The sequence below is a fragment of the Anopheles aquasalis genome, chromosome 2, assembly GCF_943734665.1.
Source record: "Anopheles aquasalis chromosome 2, idAnoAquaMG_Q_19, whole genome shotgun sequence".
Taxonomy (NCBI): Eukaryota; Metazoa; Arthropoda; class Insecta; order Diptera; family Culicidae; genus Anopheles; species Anopheles aquasalis.
In genome coordinates this window covers 11,017,501-11,038,076 of record NC_064877.1, presented here as the reverse complement: position 1 = coordinate 11,038,076, position 20,576 = coordinate 11,017,501, and the positions used below count along the sequence as shown (strand labels likewise).

The window sequence follows — 20,576 nt, the reverse complement described above, 5'->3', positions numbered from 1 at the left end:
TAAGTTAATGAATGTTAAATGTGGGAACCAAATCGACCACATGGGGCCTAATTACTACCTCACGCGTAAACCGATACCTTAGCACCGGAAAGGTGTTACCCATTCTTCGCCATTCTCTCTGTTCCACCCTTTTGATGGGTCAACAAATCCCGGAAAGAAAGACAGATCTTGGATCGCTACAGCACGGGCACGGTCGCCGGGACAGAAACTAACCTTCGCTGGCCAGCGAAACCTGAGACTCGTCGATGCTGCTCGACCGTTGGTTCGGTGGTCTGGGCCGATCCGTGAGGGATAGCGTCTGGTTCGAGCTGTTCGACGCCGAGTGCCAGCTGTCTACGCTGGTTTGCTTCTCCAGGGCATGCTGCCGAAACAGATGCTGTATGCCGTGCATCGTCGTCGTCGTCGTTTGCTGCCGTCGCTGCTGTTGTCCTCCACACACAAGTCACACGGGGGGGATGAGGCAGTGAATCACTGTTTGATTGATTGTAGCAAGGAAGCACACGAACTTTGCACACGAGGTTTTCTACAAATTTTGCTAACACTTTTCACGTGTCCACTTTCACGTTCTCTTTCTCTCTATCGTCTCCGCAAATTGTCACATTTTCTATACACTACAAGTGATGGAAGAGATCTCGAATTATTTAATGCAAAAGACACCACAAATGCACTTCACTGAGGGATAGCAGTTAGAGATTGTTCAAAATTCAGCAACCTGCAGCAGCACGTTTTATCAGCGTTAAAGCTATGACCGTCGTGCTCAAGAAACGAACGTCGACTGAATGTCTGAACAGCATGCGGTGGACAACTTCTTCCCCAAGAGAGGGAGAGGGCCCCACTGTGCGCTATATACACTTACAAAACGTCTGTTGTGTGAAACACTAGCCCCACCAACCAGTACCGGTCCCTTGGCGGCACTTGTTGAGCAACATCGTGACCGGTGTGATCGTGTGCTGGTGGTGGAGAGACCCGTCTTCGATTACTTCGTTCGCTAGAATGTATGCGTGTATTTGCTTGAGCCTTCCCGGAATGCAATGCCTCCTGGGGTGTTAATTTATGGACGGTATGTGCCGGCATCCAGGAGCAACGCACAATCGACCAACCTAACACGAGCACTAAACTCCCCCACGTCCGTCCCCTCTCCTCTCTTCTATGTTTGCTGACAAAACGGATTTTTTTTTGTTTCTTTGCTTCCACCAGAAAACTGGCACGAAATAAAAATAATAAAAAAAAAGAAGGACGACAATGTTTCGCGTCGACAGGATAATCAAATAACACCAGCAGCCGTCACCAGGACGGTGTGTTGTTTCCAGATGGCCAGTGGGCACTGTGCTGTTACTGGCTGTGCTGGCGATCAACAATGATGGCCCCGCCGGGGATGCGGTAAAAAGGATACGAAGGATACATCATATGAACGAGAGGGCGAAAGACCTGCCCATCACTGTGTCCTGACTCAGCAACCAGAGCAACCGGTTCTGCGAAAGCCGCAAAAGGACAGTCGCCCTTGCTAGCGACGCAAAAGTGGCAAAAGGTTAAAACATAATTGGAAAATCACAACATTGTGACCGTTTGGCAACACCGTTTTTCTTGTTATGTTGCGAACGGGCACAAAATCATCCTTTAATATCGTGCAGACGATACAACGGACACGAAAGTTTTACGACGATAATCAGGCTTCTTTGCTAGTTAGTGGCACTTTTCAAACTTCTCCAAACGCGTCGCCACTTGGTGCCACTTGTAGAGGAGCAATTAATTAGCTTGCGTCGAAAAGTTTTATGAAAATGGATAGAATCGCAACTCATTTTCACGCCATGTTAATGTGACACCTATTGTGGCAAGTTGGAAGGAGACAAATGGAAACAAAACAAAATACAAAAGATAGGAAAAAAAGGTCACCGATAATCAACGCGTACGCTTCCGCCTAGTATATACCATTTTTCGTAACGCTTTTTGTCCGTCGCCTGTCTGTCACAGTTTTATCATGTTCTCACTGATAAGATGGCACACTAGCCGCCGCTGTCGTCTAGCATTTATCGCCCTCTCGTAGCATGTCTCGTAGCATTCCAGTTTCGAATCAGAGAGCAAGCAATAAATCTTCAGCATAAATGTCAACGTTTCAGTCTGCAGCCGATCTTGGTAATCCTTGAACGCACTTAAGATGCACGAGAACCACATGACTATTATTCTGCGCTGGAAAGGTTCGCAAAGAATCTCCAAGAATTCTAAAGATTCCGTTTCCCCCTCGTTTGCTCTCCATCATGCTCTGGCACAGGGTGAGGTTCGCGTTACGATCGATTGATTACATTTTCTGACAACTCTATTTTTATCGCACGTTTTTTCGTCTTGATTCATTCGCTTGATTGCTTTATATCGCCCTGGCCGCCCGCGGTTGGCCGGAACGACGTGACGGCGGTTGGTTCTTCTCGTGTGTTTCATCATCGGTCCCCGACCATCAGCATCATCGTAACGAACAATCTATACCAGTGCAGCTGGCACCGGAGACTGGTACCGGATCACCGGAGCGCGAAGGGTAGTGCGTATATCTTTTGTCGTGGTGTAAATTAATTCAATCATATCTAATTAAACACTCAGCACCCCGAAAAGGGACTCGGTAACACACGTCTTTTGACTAGTGAAGCAATTGATGTGCGCATGTTGGCGAGTAATAAAATCATGTCTAGTGGCACGATGCTGCAGATAGAAGCCGTCATGAGATCTGTTTTCAATAAAATCCACATGTTTCAAAGGTACTTTTAGCTTCTGTTATCGCCAGAGTTGGGTGTATGTTTAAAGAAGAAAAAAACATAACTCGCAAACCAGATGCTAATGGGTTCTGCAAACATTTTTCAGCCAGAACCAGAAGCCACCGGCTTTTTGGGCTTCGGCAAAAAAAAACGATCGAAACGACGATTTGCAGTATATACTGGAACCCAAAACCAGAGGACGACCTCAAACATCCACCGGAATGCAGCGCAATAAGTGACTCGCGGTGGAACATGTGCTACATACAAACGAAACGAATGGAAGAAAAAAAGCACTGACAACAAAACACAATGGAAATGCGCGAGGCAAACAGACTCTATTCTGCCAACTCCACAAGAGTGCGAGTGTCGTACTTCTGCACGAAGAACGCGACACCACCGCGTTCTCATGTGTCTCTCGTTTTCCACGCCAAATGAGCCATTTGTTTTTATTTTAAACTAGTGTGCAATTGAAGCGCGTAAAATACGGTGTCAAGTGCGGCATGGTATGTCTGCGCTAAATGCAAACGAAAGGAGTAATTAGAACTTTACCTAAAATGGCAACCGGTTTCAGCAGCAACGAGGGCAGACAATCGGACGCCCGGTTGAGCTGTGAGTGTGTTTTTTGGCTACACAACACACCAAAAGCAAGCAATTGACAAATGGATCACGTGTCATGCTTCGCACGGGATCCTTCCTTCAAAGATTGATTAAAGGTGGACAAGGGAAACTTCTTTCGATTCTAAGTAATCCTAGCAGGCATTCGCACTCGAGCGTACCTTTCCACCAACAAGTGCAAAGCATAGCGAACGTCTCTTGAACTTGCATCGTAGGCTACATTGATTGTCAGATGCTGCTTGGTAGAGAAAAATCATTATCATTAAACCACAGCGCCACCTGCGCTAGCTTGATGTGAATTAGTTGATTATTCAGATGTTTGCGAAACATAAATGAAGCAGCAAATGAAGCTGAGTAATTAAGTTTGCTCATGGAAAAGCTTCTTGGATTCAATTAGCATTCCTCCACAGATGAAGCACAAACATAACGTGGCCACACGTGTTGCTCTCGTAGATTTATCGCTTGCAAAGAATCTAGGGATCAACATGCAACAGGAACACGCATCGCAGCGCCATAAAACCCCGTCATCATCACATCTGGATAAAGGATTGAGCATTTGAATCAATCATGCACGAATTATAGCACCCCGCTTAGCGATGGACTATCCTAATATCTATGCAAACATTCAATGACGAATTCCTGGGAAAATCTCCATTGGAATCCACAAAATATAGGAATAGGACCAGCGAACAACACACTAACGCAACGACGACAACGAATCCCCAAGAGTTTGTGTGACGGACGATAATCGATAAAAGTGCTCCATCATAATTTCGTCGCCCGCCCTTTAGCGGTGGGTCCTAGGATGCGGCAGGATTATCGGGGATGATGCTGAACACCGGCACCGGGTTGGCGTCTCATCCGATATAATCGTCGGAGCGATTTATAACACTCTTTGCCGATTTATGTGCTCCGTGTGGGCGGTTCATGTCTGATAAAGCGGCCCCGAATGAAGTTCTCGTACTGATGCTAGTGTTGCAATAAATACAGATATGATTGATATCTCCTGGGCCATGGATTTAACGACGTACAGCACGCTTTATTTTGGACATACAAGCGTCCAACGCACATACTCTTGCTGGTACATTAGGTCCGCATCTATCGTCCCGTATCCTCCCCAATGAAAAGGAAATGAAATTTCTCCGAACGCAAATTCAGCATTTCAGCCGTGGATTTGCCCGTCGGAAATTCATTTTCTTTATAGACTCCGGTGGAACCAGGATTAAAAATAATCCTGCGACATAGGACCGACGGTGTGTCCTTTGACACATTCCCTTGACCCCCCTTGGGGGAGGGGGGCACCGGTTCCGTTTCCTTTTCCGGTGTCGGGTGCGTTGGTGACCATGGCCGTGGCATAAAAATCCTTCTCCAAAATTTCTTTGGCACAAAACGTCACCATTCCCAGTGGCGAACCAGCAACCTATGATCGCCAGCCAGCAGAACCAGCGATGTAGAACAGACAGATGGGTGCAGCAGCAGCAGCAGCAGCAGCAGCAGCAGACAGTGGGAGGAAAACCGGAGAGGCACGTGCCAAAAAGGAGAAAAATCAATATTTCATGTTCTCTTCCCGGTGCTTTTCTCCTGAGCATCCCTTTTATCTCTCTGTCTCGCTCTGCCACGGACAGATAAGTGCAGGAAACCACTAGCATTGTGTTGTGTCGTGGAAACGAACGCCACAAGGCGACCCAGGGGAGGATGGGAAAGCTGAGTGCCAAAATTCACCCACGATGGCCATCATCCCGGGGTTGCCGGCATGTAGTATAGTCACAGTCGCAGGAAGGAACGATAGACCGATGGCCGACACCGATGAGGGCTTCTCACATCGCTCACTTTACTCAACTCATCTCCAACAAGATCCTCACTAATGGGCGCTGGAATGGGTGGAGGGATGATAAGAGCTGGAGGGCAGTTCTATGACCTTTGCCCGCGTAAGGTGAGACACGATGCTTCGGTTGAGCTAATAGATGGGCGGCTGCACCTTCTGCCTTCACCGACACTGACCTGGCTACCTCCAGGTCAGGCTTCCAGGACAGCCCAAGAGAGCTGAGAACCAAGAAGGAAGTGCGAGGCGGATCCATTTACTTAAACGGTTCCGTTCCGTTTTATCACGACGACCATATTACATGTATTGCAGTTGGGTGTGGTATCCACGGTTATCATGTTTTATATGGTCTAGCGCAGAGGGTTAATTGCTTGCAATTAAGATAAAAAAAACGTCCCAGGAAGGTGGGCTCGCTTCTGGACACCAAACAGAAATCGACGTACAGGGCAACAGTCACTTTTCGGTGTCACATGGTTTGCCCTCACCGGGGAGCAGCTCTCTTCGTCGAAATGTTAACGCGTGCCGCGTGCCACTCTTGTGGTCAAATGTGGGGGCACGTATTTAGGTCACAAATGGAGCACAACACACGCGCCAGCATTCGACAGTTGGACCGTGCTCTCTCTCTCTCTCGCACTCTCCCAGCGAGAACTAGAACCAACGTAAGATCATTCCGGCCAATCATGGCGTCGTCTTCGGCGACTGCTACTAGAAGAGCATTCCATCCAAACAAATGCCGATTATATAATGTGGCATTTGTTTTTCCCGAGACCCTTTTTTTCTCGGTTCGATTTTGTTTCGCGCGGTGTCACAAAATCGAATGCAACAACACCCCACCCCGTTGGGGGGGAAAGGACACTTCACAACGGCAATCTGATCCATCCGGACCACAACAGTGCACAGTTATAGACACAGACATGCAGACACACACTAGCTACCCTTTAAACTCCTTTTGCTCTTTCTCTCTCATGGCTTGGCGTTGTTGCATCGCACCAACAACAACAATAACAACAGTACGGGGAGTGTACACCGGGTACTCTGGCCACCAGAGGTATCCTTAGAAGCTTGCTTCGGAACACAGCACAGCGCGCGTCCGGTGCGCGTGAGCACCACCAATGAACTGACGGCAGCGGAACACAAAGCACAAGGCTGCGACTTGGACTAGCGCGACTCTGGCGTTAGTATCTCTCCGTGAGCACCAAACTCCCACCCCAGGATGGGCGTCCGAAAGAGTGTGTCCATCGCAACCTTTCGCTGTTAGGTATCGTCATCGTATTCGATCACGCGGCGGGAATGGGTAGTGTCGGACCTGCGACTGAATTGTTTACAACGTTCCGCTGGTAACCTTGGCACACACAGTTTCGTCTGCCTTCGACACCATCGGTGGCGGCGGCGGCGACGACGACGTTCCGACCGGTGTTTTGCTGATAGTTTTCTTACTACCCGTTGGAAGGGTTGGTTTTTCGGTTTACGGCGTGTGGCCCTTCCTCCCTCTCGCTCTCTCACACACATACCATCACACCCTATACCACGTGCTGCCAAGCGGGGAGACGGGGTGGCAGCCAGCTAGCTGCCCTTGACAGGTCCGAAGAGGGTGGAGGAGTTTAGTGAATGAGAAGGTAGTACGTACCCGGGTGCGTGCCGGGTGTAATACGTGCGGCGTCAAAACCACGAAAGCCGCCACGTGAACCCCCCCCCCCCCCTCGGTCTCCCCGGCGAGCAACAAATGAATACTACAAAGTGGAGTGAAGGTGAAGTAGTAAAATCGATACGAAGTGCCAAGTGCACGATAGGAGGGGGCCTAACACGCAATAACTTTTCTTTTACTTATGAATGGGACACAACTTGGAGGTTGTTGTCGGATAAATTCTCGAACTTGTCAGATTCTGGTCTCTGGTTGCGTCAAAAGTGTGGTCGGAAAATGTCAACTTACGCTCCAAACACAGACGTCAAAAATGCAGCGTAGTAGGCTTGGGAGAAAAAAAAAGATTCTTCCAATCAACCGATCCCAATCCCTTCGAGTGAGTGGAAAAAGGTTACGCGCTGAGATTGTTCTACAGCTGAATGCGTAGCGTAATCAGTTTTACGCGTTCCAGCAAATCGAAAACCTTCCTTTCGTTCCGGGCCGGGCATCCTTTTCGAAAAGGGTACCATAACGGGCCCAAACCCATCTAAGACCCGGAAAATCTGCGTCTCCGGCGAAGAGGCCCCAAAAAATCCCTTGGCCTACGTGACCAGTAGCAGCCCGAGTGTGTAGTGGTGTGTTGTTGGTTGGCACGACTCTCTGTCTTGCTCTCTCGTGTTAGGTTGGGAAATCCGCGCCAAACCCCCAACATGATGATGCCTTGATCGGAGCTCCGTTTCCATGCGCAGTCGCATAACCCATGACTGTCTAGTGAGCGAGAGCGCGCAATACAATCGCGAACACTAAACCCCAAATGGGAAAAACAAAGATGGAAGAGACGAAAACTCGGAAAACAGAAACAAAAGAAAAAAACGTTGGAGCCGAATTAAAATTCGCCGGAGGACAGTATGTAAACAGAATCGAGCGCACAAACACAGAGAGTGAGTGAGTGTCGTGAGTGTCGCGAAGGATCGGACCCACCACCTCCCTCACCCCCTTCCGACGGAGTGAAAAGTGAGAGTGAAGCGCGCGTGTGTCCTTGTGCGTACCGTTGGGCGACTTGGCGTCTCCATCGTGTGATCGAGAGTTGCCGGCAGCGCGTGTCGCTCCCCAACACCCCCCGCGGGGATTACCTGCTCTTCCTTCCTGCTCACTGGAACTATCCTCAACCGAAAAAAGGCCAATGTTTCTGGCCAAGTACATGGCTCGAGGGAGGGAAAGAAAGAAAGAGAGAGCGAGAAGGATAAGCAGAGTCCCTTTTACGGTTTACGAGCAGCGGCGTCACTGGATTTTCAAGGTGACGGTGGGCGTTTTCATTCAAACGTTGTGAGTAATGCGTCGTCGGAAACGTTCGCCCTCAAACAGAACTGTGATTTCAGTACACGACACTTTATTGGCCAGTGTCTGAGGCCAAGGTTTTGTTTTAAGCAAACAAAATCTATCTTCCGTGTGTCAATTCCGTTGAGGGATTGACAGAGACACAAACATGCGGCATGTTTTGTTGTGATGCACCGTTTCTGCTTTCAATTTGCAGCACTTTGCTGCCGGCGGAAATATTTATTCATTTCAGCTCCCCCTGCCACTATATTGCATCCCTCTGCATTGTGCAATGCTAAATCTTCTTCTTCTGTTTTCTGCTGTTGTTGCTGTTGTTGACGAGGATACATCCTCGGTACGGATCGCTGCATATCTAGAATAACTACGAAAGGAACGAAAAAGTCATCTACAGTAGTGAACCTCTACGGACATCTCCCTGCTGCACCCAACAGGAAGAGTACAGAAGGGATATTGTTTTATTATCGCCTTTTAAAGTAGCACTGGCAAGGACAGTGAGTCCCGGAACAAATGATGAGTTTCGCCATTTGTCTGCCCATAATGTGACAGAACAAGCTAGCAAACTGTGTTTGGAACAGTCATTCGGAGCTCCCTGCAAGCGACCAGGGCACAAAACATTCGCAAAAAGCGAACCGCAAATGGTCTCGGAGTGAAGGTTCAAAAACAATTATCTGTATTTCTTGCCAATCACTCTCAGTCCCTTAGCGCCATTGCACATCGAAGGAGACGAAACAGGACATAACAAAAAAAAAACTATCTTTAATTGTAAATCAATGTTGCAATGACGGAAGCAAACGAAGAAGCAAAACTGAAGCGGAAACCTCTCAAGATGGATGATTGGAAAAAGCGAACAGTAAAGGAAGAAAAAAACAGGGAATGAAATTCGTTTCCATTCCATGGATACGAAATCCATTACCGTGCTACACTACGGATATTTGTGCGGATGTTGTGTTCTCATCTCAGCTGTTGGCCTGCGGGAAATGAGGAAATGGAGCTGGGTGCATGTGAAGACGAAGAAGGAAACAACAGAACAGCATTTTGTAAAATGAAGCAAAATTTGCTCCACAAAGAAATGCAATACAACGCAACTAAAGGGGAATGATGGTAAACCTTCCTTCTCGTTCTTCTTCTTCTAGTTTTTTCTTGGTGCACTACCGCTTATCTAGCCGGCCGTAAACCCCCACCGGGTTCGTCGTGTTTTTCTTGTACTAACGGAGGTTGATATCGGAGGAACTACAACACAACTCAAGCAAACGACGTTACGAAACATGTCTTATGAAACCTGCGTGTGTGTGGGGACCCCAATAAAATGATTTCACTCGGACCCATCTCCTCTAACTCCACGTTTCCCTTCACTTCCCGCATTCTACTCCCGGCCATCGTGTACCAACACTAGCCCGTTTACTATCGCAGCGTACTACGACGCATTTTATCGTAAACACGGCACGGTGGCACGCGGCACGATGTCTCACCATAATTCCGGCCGGCGTTCGGTCTGACAAACGGAATTCCGAAATGTCTATTGGTTCACAGCAAAACAACACTCCTCGTGGCACCGGGGAGGGGTAGAAAGTGTCTCCATCAGTTAAAGTCGTAGCCGTAGAGTCTTCTGGGAGAAAAGGAACATAAAAAGGGGCAATTTGCGAGTCTCGCTTAAGTCATTTAACACCGCGAGGGACAAGCGTGTTATTGCCATCATCACGCGCCATTCTGCTCTCGAGCAAACGAACAATCCGGCCAATTGTGATATTAAATGCACAACAAAAAGCGCTCCGATCAACACACGATCGGCGTTGATCAAAGATGTCAACAACGGAACGGGGGGGTCGGTCGCCCGGTGGTGCGCACAAAACGCGCCCTAACGCACGATGACGGATCATACGGTGATCAGACGATGGGCACATATACTACCAGCAGCAGCAACTACTACCAGAATGATCGTGGTGTAAATCAGCTAGAGCTGCCGCTGCCGCCGCAGCCGGTCTGAGCTGCGCTGCTGCAGAGATGACGATCGCGTGCGTGGCTCCCATACCGCCATACCAAAACACACAAAGTAGAAGGTGGGGAGATGTTTGGTTTCAGTGACCAACACTCCACAGACCCCCTTCCAATAAAACTCGTTTCGGCCGGATGGATACCGTCGGTGGTGGTGGTGGTGATGGTGCTCCACACGAGAGGAAAAACAATCTGAAGGTGGCGGCACGATGCGTGCGCTAGAGAGTCACGTAGACACACTACCGTGCTACGCGTGGACTACGTGCTGCAGCCATGCCGAGAGCATTAATCTCGTTCTACAGTGGGAGGTCTGGTCTTTCGAAGTTTTCGTAGGGTCAGGTCAAGATACTCGATCTCGATCTCGATGGCTGATGGCACTTTTGGGAATCCCTTTGATCACTTACACCGTGTAGACTCAAATGAAATGCGTCCACTCTTCACACTCCTCTTTCTCTTCGCTCACGCTCAAATGCACAATGCACAAGGCAGGGAATGTCGGTGCTTTTTGGGTGGGGTTCCGAGCGAATACTATCTTCAGGTCACTTGATAGTGATAGACACGTGTGTGCCTGCCTGGCTGACCGTAATCGAGCCCCCGGGAGCCTATCACTTTCGTTCTCTTCGAATGCTAACCACAAACTCGAGACCAGGCCCCTCCGAGACCATCGGCGGGGTCCCGTTCGCCGACCGACTACCGCCGGCACGCACACGCTCACAATATGCGCCGCGCGTACGCATCACCCTTTTTTTCTACTATGGAGGAGGAGAAGGAGGCAGGTTCGCCGTTCGAGTCTCGCGGTGCGTAGTCCTCATCTCTTTTCGAAAGACCGCTCGCACTATGGGTGCGTACCGTGACGTACTTTTGGTGATTGCTTTGATGGATCGAAATCGTGTTTCAATGTTAAAAGACCATTAAATAATTATTTAGTTGGAAAATGGCATAATTAAAAAAAAATGGAAAAACATCTCGAACATGGAATTCTCTTCATGTTCTGTTAGCTCATTTATTTGTTATGTTTCTCTTTTGATTCAAGGATGATTCTAATAAGGATTTCCCAAAAACTGCTTATTTGTGTAAAGAAACAATCGAACAATTTCATTCAAACAAGCAGTATTTATTGTAAAAACCACAACGTGATTCATTCGAATCCAGTGTGACCCTACATCTAGCTGCCACGACGGTCGCCGTTCGCAACGGCACGCATCCTGTGTGCCAAGGCGGGCCTTCAAGATTCTAGGGTGAACAGCAACATAAGCGCAGCAACCAAAAACATGACTCACACAATAGTACGGAAACCGTGTAGCCGGGCGGACGTTTGCTGTGTGCGTGTTTCTGGCAGCATTAGAACTCTTGCTCAATCTACCTTTCGATTGGGCAAGAGACAAGTGCGAATGAAAGTGATGGCACCGTCGGTAGACCGCTCTCTTTTCTTCCTTCTAACCAGCATCAAAACCTTTTCCCTTCCCAAGAGCACGTTTCCAAAACATCATGAGTTCTGCAATCTTCACATGCGAATGCTGGTGCATCTGCTGTTGTTTTTAATTTGATGCAATGACATACAAGGAACATGTCTAAAATATAAAACAAAAGGCTCCACATGCCGTGCACACAGCTTCGCCAACTGCGCAATAGTTATTATCCAGACCGCCGGCTCACAAAATGCAGCCGCACCACCGAACGATTTCGAGGACGTGCGAGAAACACCTAGAAGCCAGCTGGGCTACTGATAGGTGAATTGACTTGGCTGAATTCTAAGCAGGAATTCGTAAGTGACATCCTCCGTCCACAGTAGTGGAGCATAGCAGGCAGACGTTTGCTTCCCAAGAGCTTGAATACAATTGCATTAGATTAAATTTAAGATATTATAATGCAATCGGCATGCTGCCCATTTACGGTACGATTTGGAAAGCTAAAACCTTATCCAATTGATAGGCGCAGGCCTTGAGATTTCGGTTACCCGGAAGCATACTTTGTTCTGCTCGCTGCTTCACGTGTTTTTTTCCAGAGCCGGCTTTGATGGATGCTTCGGTAACTTCTGTTTACTACCGGCATCCCAACATCTCGTGCTCGTGGTGGTGTATCGCCGAGCGAAATCGATCTGCAGATGTGCATGCAGGCAGCACGCCCTCTGTCTGCTGGTGGTGGTTCACGGCAGGCGAAAGTAAGACGCAATCGAACACCAAACGGTGGAAGAAAATGCCGGATAAAAAAACACAAAGAAACGGACGGGGTTTTCAAGGTTAACCCATCACGAGCCGCGATCCACACCAGCGCGCATCAACAACAACAAACTGCTTCTCTTTCTCGCTCGTGCTCTTTCTCCTTCGCTCTTGTTCATTTCGTTCATCCAACATGCTGCTGCTGCGTTATGCTGTTATGCGACGACGACGACGGCAGGGATGGTATCGTGTCTTTTGGACGAACAACCCCTCGCCCAATATTTTTCCACTGGTGCGCGTGTGTGCCCTCACACATACACGCAGGTCCCTACGCATCATCTGCCTCATCTGAGGTCGGTCTTTTATTGCCTTTCCACCGAGGCCAACCTAGTGGGCACCTGAATTGACTGGCTGTAAAATTGAAAACAACCCCTTTTCCGAGGGGCGAGATTCCGGGTGCGAGGGTTGCTCCGGCAATTATGACATAAGTTGTTTACACCAGATGCTGCCGCGCCACACCTCTACATATATCGACACCCTGTGTATGTGTGCGATGCGAAAGGAAAAAGCAAAACAGAAAGCACGCAGAAAAAATGTTGAGCTTTCCTGGGTAGCGTTCGAGCTTTTCTGAGTCAAACGTCATGGGCTCGTCGTTCGTGACGTCATCACCGCGCAACGTACGTGACGTCATCAAACAGATGTTGGCATTGTGGGCGCGATTTTATCACCACAAACATCGCGTCACGCAAGCGTGTTTCGGGTAGTAATGGCGACGTGAATGGTGGACAGGAAATCTTCAATTGAATCTGCGGCAGAGCACGACGATTTCGCGTACCCGTTACGTTGTTAGAGCTAAGCAAAATACGTCTACACACGTTCAGGGAAACTAGAAGAATGGCCTTTACTAACCCATCATAGGTTACTTAGTTGAATCACGGATTACTAATCACGGCAGGCATGTGCCAGCAAAGATTGACAGAGAAATGCATTCGCACCCTTTTTTGAGAGGGTTCTTTTTTCGTGATAAGTTAACCAAACCGTTGATGAGACATTTGAGAACCACATTCGCTACTTACTCTGTGCGGCCAGTTGTTGCTGATGTTGAGCAGCAGCTTTCTGTGGAAGAGAAAGCAAGAACGAAAGATGGAAATTAGTGGACTGTTTGCAGATGTAACCAGAGACTGTTATGTTACGATAGACAAAGCAATGGAACTTGACGTAGCGCGACACTAAATATGCTAATGCGAAGAGCAGAGACAGTGTACAAGCCCGCAGGCAGGGTTTTGCTTACAATCATCAACGCCTGTATGCCGGATCGTTGCAGCGCTTCGACGTCCAGCGATCGGCTACGATGCTGACGGCCGGGGAAATCCATTCCACCGGACTGCCGCCGTAGTAACTTGTTCTTCAAATAGGTGGACATGATGCTAATGCTTCGCCCTTCTTCGAGGCTGATTACACTCCCGAAACCAGAGTGCACACTGTCCCGGAGTGGACCTTCCGTTCCGGGAGTCGTTTTCACACAAAAAAACACAACCACACTTAAAACACCGATTCTTTCGCCTTCTAGAGCACTTTTTCTTGTACTGCAAGTTGTAGTAAAGACGCAGTTGAATCTTCTGACACTTTCTACGCAAACACACCTAAGGGATACCGAGCACAATAACACACGTTACGGTTGTACACTACGATTGCGTCGAAAGGAGTAAATTGAATGGCCACCAGAGAAGAGAAAGAGGACGAGGAGGAGGAGGAAGTTGCCCATAAAAAACAATAAAACCGTTCACGTTGCAACAGAGCCGTACAACCACCCTCCGGCTCCTGCACAGCGATCGTGTACGATCACACACTTTATGCTCATTCCGTCCACGGTTGTGTTAAAAGAGCGTCACTGGCACTGGCTGCCGCTAACATTCAAATGCTGTCGGGATGGCAGCGGGGCCACCAATCAGTCTAGTGCAGCGCTATCTTCAACCGTAATACACCAGCGCGCCGGAAGTAAGTGACCGTCCGTCCGGCCGGCTGGAGCAAGTCAACAAAGCTATTTCGTCTTGGACATTGCACCACCACCTTGTACACTGGTCAGCAATTGCCAGCGGCCTTGGTCGAGTTGATCAATGGAGAGGACAAGTTGTGTTCTAATCGAAAAGTTATGTTCTGCTAATGGCCGTTATGCTACGTGCTATGCTGTGCGGATCGCATGATACCTGGTAACACATGACACTCATATCAAGAGGATTTTTTTTTTTGGGAGGAAGAAAGCAATCGTACAATTCTTCGGAGTAGATAACCGGCATATCAATTGATACGGATGTTGTCTGACCTACAAAGGGAATGCTCTGTTGCTATACAACTGTATGCTGTAGTAGATTATTTTTTACTTTCCTTTCGCTGTTATGGATAGCATTTTCTATTTGCTTAAGAGGCTCTTTCAAACAAAAATAGAACCACTTTCGCTCATGTCTGCACATTGCTGTAAAACAATTTGTTCCATTTAGTAAGAGGAACAGCAAGATCCTTTATGTGTTCTAAGGACGTAACTCTTTCAGTCTGTGGAATGATACGTTGTACTGTTGTTGATCTAAAGCGAACATGAACACGAAACAAGCTGAACGGATGCATTCGCTAAGAATAATTTCGTGTGCACCATATCAAGCGTATGATGGATCGGGACGCGCACACCGACCAGTAGTTATCATCCTGATCACATTGCAGCAATCGGTCTTTGTTGTGTTCGCATGGAGGCACCTTGGCGCGTCGAACCTGGCGTGCGTCACAAACAACCGCATACGAATGAGACATATGACAAGCTGTCATCTGTCGCTTGAAGGAAGGTACTGGTGCTCGGTGTCGTTAACAAGCGCGAAGCGGCCCACGGGAGGCACGTGTGCGCATCCGACCACCTAGAATAGGCTTAAGCGCAATCTTTAATCGATATTGGGCTTGAGAAACACGTCCCTCTGTTAGGATGCTAAGGTTTGAGGATAAGATATCTTCCGCGCAACGTCTTCGGTTACACGATGTTCTCGCGTGGCGATCGAGGTACTGAAATTACATCCCATTCGCTTAAACCTCTAAGCTGCGGTGAGCAACGAGCAACGAGCAGCAGCAGCACACGGAACTACACGGAAAACAAGTGTTTCTTCCCCGCCTGTTGCTTTCAACCGACCGTCAGAACGCGACTGACGGCTATGCCAGCGGTGGTGCGATGGAAAATACGTTCATCATCCCGCTGCTGCCGGGAAACGTGCCGGTGACACGTTTTTTGTGGCCCCTACACCGGATGGTGAGGTAAATTAGTGGGGGATAAAAATAGATCAGATCGTTCTGCTCAATTGGTTGCTGTGACTAGCGATGCGATATGAATGATTATTGCAGGAATATTTACTCCTTCACCTGGAGGTAGCGTCTCCAGGGTTGGATCATTTTTTATCAGGCAAATATTCTTGATAAAAACAATGAAAGTAAATATATAAACGACAGCCGTTAATGTTTAACGGAAAACCTACGGATAGTTTGAGCAAAAGAAAAGGGAATTATCTAACAACGTATCAATTAACAGGTTAATCAATCAACTCGCAACGACGCAACTGAAGCACGTCAATGGATGTTTAATTGCGTCAGTGGCACATCACGAGCAGGTTCATTATTTACTCTGCTGCAGATGGCGCTACCTTTCCAAAAAGGTAACATCATTTCGTCCGATCGAGCCTTCCGTTTTAACGCGAGAACGATTTCTGGCGATTCACGGCAAGCACCCTTTCCTCCGCACACAAACCACGTGCGAAGAAATTCGTGGACCGCTTTTGTGGTGCTAATGTATTGTGATGATGCTCCTTTTTTGGGTGGCGTTCGGTATCGAGTACCACGCTACTACTCTCGGCGCCAATCGTCACGGAACGCTAACCGACCGTTTAACGCTGGCGAGGCGCGCGTGCGGTGACCGCCGATCGAACGTGACGAAAATGCACACGATCGTATCTCAGCGCAGGGGAATCATGCCAAACATGTAAAATGGACGAAGTATGCTAAAAAGATCGCTAAAAAGATGGTAAATTTTGCTTGATTATGCACAATCATGTTGGTTCCCAATTCTAATTTACAATAGGCCAATTCTAATTTACAACACAACAGACCATCAGCGAGATCAGTGATGTATGCTCAACAAGAAGAGTATTGATGCTAAAGTTGTTAACATTACGATAATGGCGTAAATACGTATGGCCAGTGAAGGTATTAAATGAAGTTTTTCTATTTTTCGTTCCAGAAAGTGCTCCACCTTTACCCTTTATCGCTCCGAGGAGAACTTTGAAGGAGAAAAAATAACCTTCGATATCACCAGCAAAACATGACGAATTTGTAAAGCGAAGCACCGCATCAACTCATCAAATATTGGCACCACCCGCACTGATAAAACCTGGCTCAACAAGTTGCATTTTATCGGTTCCACAACAACCACTCGAGCAGCTCCTGAGCAAGGTGCACATTCATCACCATCTACAATCTTCAAGATCATTGCTCTGTTTGCTGAGAGGAAGTGCATATCAACACGCCATCATTTAGAGCCTAGAGAGCTGGCTCGAAGTAATTTCGAACACCAGACCAGATCGATTGATGGCAACATTTAAGGGCCCGCAAAATATGATAACAATCGGTGTCGCGACCAGATTGACCAGAGAATCAACGAAGAAGGATGATGCAGTATCAACATTCCTATCCGGAGGTACATTACAGCACACGGAGAGCACGGGGAGAGTAAGCGCAATATTGCGAATCGCCATCGAATTGGATTGGCACCTAATCAACACACGGTTATCTGCCCAACCAATCAGGCTCACACACCGTTTACACCATCTGCCTCTTGTAGCCGTTGTAGTGGCCGCAGCGCACCAGGCGCAACCCATCGCGATAAGCGAGTTTACTCGTTAATCGCTTCGAATCGAGATAAGAGCAGTTTAGCAGCAGCGGTGAAGTAGCCTCGCGAATAACAAAAAAAAATGGTTTGGCCATTTAGATCCGGGGACACACTATCCGTTAAAGGATTTGAAGAGGCCATCACCTTCGTCTCGCTGTCTCTCACTTCAGTCCTTTATGATTCATTCGTTCGCCTGAATCCATCCAGAAGCAGCTTTCTCTCCGTGAGTAACAATGGATTAAACATTTACAATCAATTGTCAGTCTGCAATTGTACTGCAGCTGAACGGTCAACTAAAAATAACTTTCGTCATGCACTTCTATCTCCATCCACGCGCACACTTCACGTGCCACGGTCTGGCCGACGATGGAGAACGTTTTTTTTTTTTGCAAACAAACAAACGATAAGCCACATCCGTTTGGCCATCATCCAAGGACGTCCAGTGGTCCCAGAAGAAGGTGCAAGTCACCTGAGGTCTGAGGATCAGGATCAGAACGAAGAAGAAGATCAAAGTCCAGTCCGTCCCGGAACAAGCGAAACGGATCTAGCTCGTTGCCGCAGTTAGCGTTATGTAGACACCACCCACGACGAAGAAAAAAAGAGAGAGATAACACTCGGGCAATAAGGAATTACGATTCAATTACGCTCGATTCGCCTCGACCTTCCTCCCTTGACGAGTTGTTCCCGACGCCGGTGACGTCCTTCATCATCCGTCCACCAAACACACCATGATGATCACTATCCTCCTCCTTTTCCTTTCCTCTTCTCGGCTGGATCATCAACAGCAACACCGCAGGTTGTCACAATGAATTCAATGATCGCTGGGCAGCTGCTCTTCTACTACTTTTGCACGTAAGCTCCATCCTTCTCCTCCTCCTCCTTCTTCTCCTGCCACTTGCATCGCGTTTTCACTTTTTCGATTCTCTTGGCCAACGGTTTAACATTTCACGCAACCGGTACGTCCTCCACAAGATCACCACAGCCGTGGACGCGAAAAACAACAAATCATCGGCAACACAGCACACACAACACCGAACCGAATCGAATACTGATCGAACCGAACGGCAGGTTTTTGCCAAAAAGAAATACCCAGATCTCGTGATTCGAAATCAGCAGTACCTTGTCTTGTGAACACTGAACTGTTTCTTCCAAAAACGCAACACATACCCTGGCTCTGGTGGTGCTACTGGCTGCTACTGGTACGAGAGTGACAATGATCTCTAATCTAAGCGGCGTGTTACGACGACGACGACGACAACGACTGGCTGCTCCATCACCTTCAAATCGCTAGTCGGAGAGGCGCGGAGTGCACTTTGCCCGTGCGATCGTTAGCGCGAGCGAACGTGGATCATGGATCGATACGGTTCGGGGTCTGGCCGATTACGATCGCGCTCGCACCTTACCCCCGTTCCCTATCGCCCTCACGCTACAATGTTGACCACCATCACCGATACGCCAAGAAAAACAGATCATAAACCATTTGCCAGCCAGCCAACCATTTGATCTCGTTTGCACTCGCTGGAACACTCGCTTGCTATGGACCTCCGGTGGCCTTAGATTAGTGCATTCACACTGCGCGAGCGAGCGTACGGGCGCGCGCAAACACTCTGGCAGGCGGAGAAGATGGAGAGTGGGGTTGCATCTCTCGTGGTCTCGTGGACCGGCGTTTGCTTCCTTCTCGTGCGATCGCGAGCCTCGCTCGTGTGACAACATTGTGCCTCGCAGGAGTCAAGTACGAAGTAGGTCATCTGACCGTCCCTTCCATCTCCCCACGATTAGCTCACGCACGCGCCACAAAACAAACGAACGATTCGATTTGGCCCACAGCACGAGATCATATCGTACGGCACACCGCGACACCGAGGAACGGCGAGTGGCCTGTGGTCAGAGCGGGCGCGATAAGCAGGTAGAGGAGGAGGAACAACCACACTCCAGACAAAACACACGGCACCCAATAAGGTCACCTGTTTAGCGGTGATACTAGCACTAGCTATCCGTCCGTCCGCGGCACGTCCTATTCCGTACGAATCAAGCCCGAGACTGGTGGGTCCATCGCGACTGCGTCGCGCGCGCGCTTCGGTTCGGAAGACGATGGAGGCTGCTACTGGAGGCCCGATGGAACCATTGTCGTGTGCCGCCCGCCCGGTCGTTGTGTGTGCTCGCGCGCTGCCGTAACTGGAAACACCTTGCGCGACCCCAAGCTCTCCGTGGCGGCGACGTCATCGTCCTCTCGGGCTATGCGCACACGACCAAGCAAGCGGCGCCATGCAGTGCATCGTGAAAGCTATATTCGAGCGAGTAGGCTGTGCATTCGAGATCAACTGATCGAGTGACGTCACTACGCCCTAGAGGTCACCCTAAACAACCCAAAACGGAACCGCGACGTGTACCGCTACAGCGCAGCGCAACGGGTTACTGCCGACGACAAAGACGTGTGGCCACCAGACGTTTCATCATTCACCCTTTTGCTTGGAGAAGCAATAAGATTCGATGATGCCGCTGCTGCTGCTGCTGCTACTACGTTGCTGTCGTGATGACAAGTGGTGATCGATTGGAAAACGATGAACAAACCATCGTCAAACACTTGGAGCTCACACAAGTCTCTCTTCGACTTCGTCCGAACGTCCACGACCGGTAGCGCGACCAATCTGACCTTGAGCGTGAAGAGGTTGCGCACTAGCGTTCTGTTGTGGACATTGTGCGTAACGTGGTTTGGAGTGGCAAAAAGCAGCGGCGGCAGCAACAAACAAAAACTCTTCACTTTTTTGCCAACCATTCGCCAAATGCGCGTCTCAGGAAGAGGAAGCAGCACAGCGTTGTTGTTGACGCAGCTTCTTATAAAACAGAACGACGATCGCCGATAATTACTCCGCTGATAGCTTATCCAGTGCGTTGTTGTCGGCGTTTATGGTGGGTGTACGATAAAGATGTACGTCATTCGTTTACGCACTTTTCGCCGGTCGATCGCGACAATCGCGATGTTCTGCGGGGCAGCTTCCAGAACCTATATAGCGGGCCCCGGTTGCATAAGCGAAAGCTTCCTCCTTTACGTAGTAGCTATGCAAAGTAGGGAGTACATATCGGCATTCTGACGGTTGTCAATTGCAAACTCCAGGTAACTCCATCGTTCAAAAAAAATAAACGCCGCTCCCCATCCACCTGGCCGAGGCTAATGGGCCGGAGAAGTGAAAAATGTGTTTGCTAAAAAGCAGTAGTAGCGACCGCGAGGGCAGCGCTTGTTTGCCATGTTGTTTAGAACCCGGTGCGGGCAAACACATTTAGAATACGATGATTGCTTAATTTCTGCCAAGGTGTCCAACGCCAACGTCACCTCTCTATCTCCGTGGGCCATAGGGCAACGGTTTCCAGCCGA

The 20,576-nt window shown here is 48.7% G+C and overlaps 1 protein-coding gene across 5 annotated transcripts in view; it reads right to left on the bottom strand.

Annotated features, from left to right (window-relative positions):
- Positions 1–20,576, bottom strand: part of LOC126572389 (uncharacterized) — a 57,486-nt gene that overhangs the window by 20,381 nt on the left and 16,529 nt on the right. For all 5 annotated transcript variants that reach the window (XM_050231642.1, XM_050231643.1, XM_050231644.1 and 2 more), the window contains exon 6: positions 13,365–13,404. In XM_050231642.1, the coding sequence (XP_050087599.1) occupies positions 13,365–13,404 (40 nt within the window). The remainder of the gene's footprint in view (positions 1–13,364; positions 13,405–20,576) is intronic.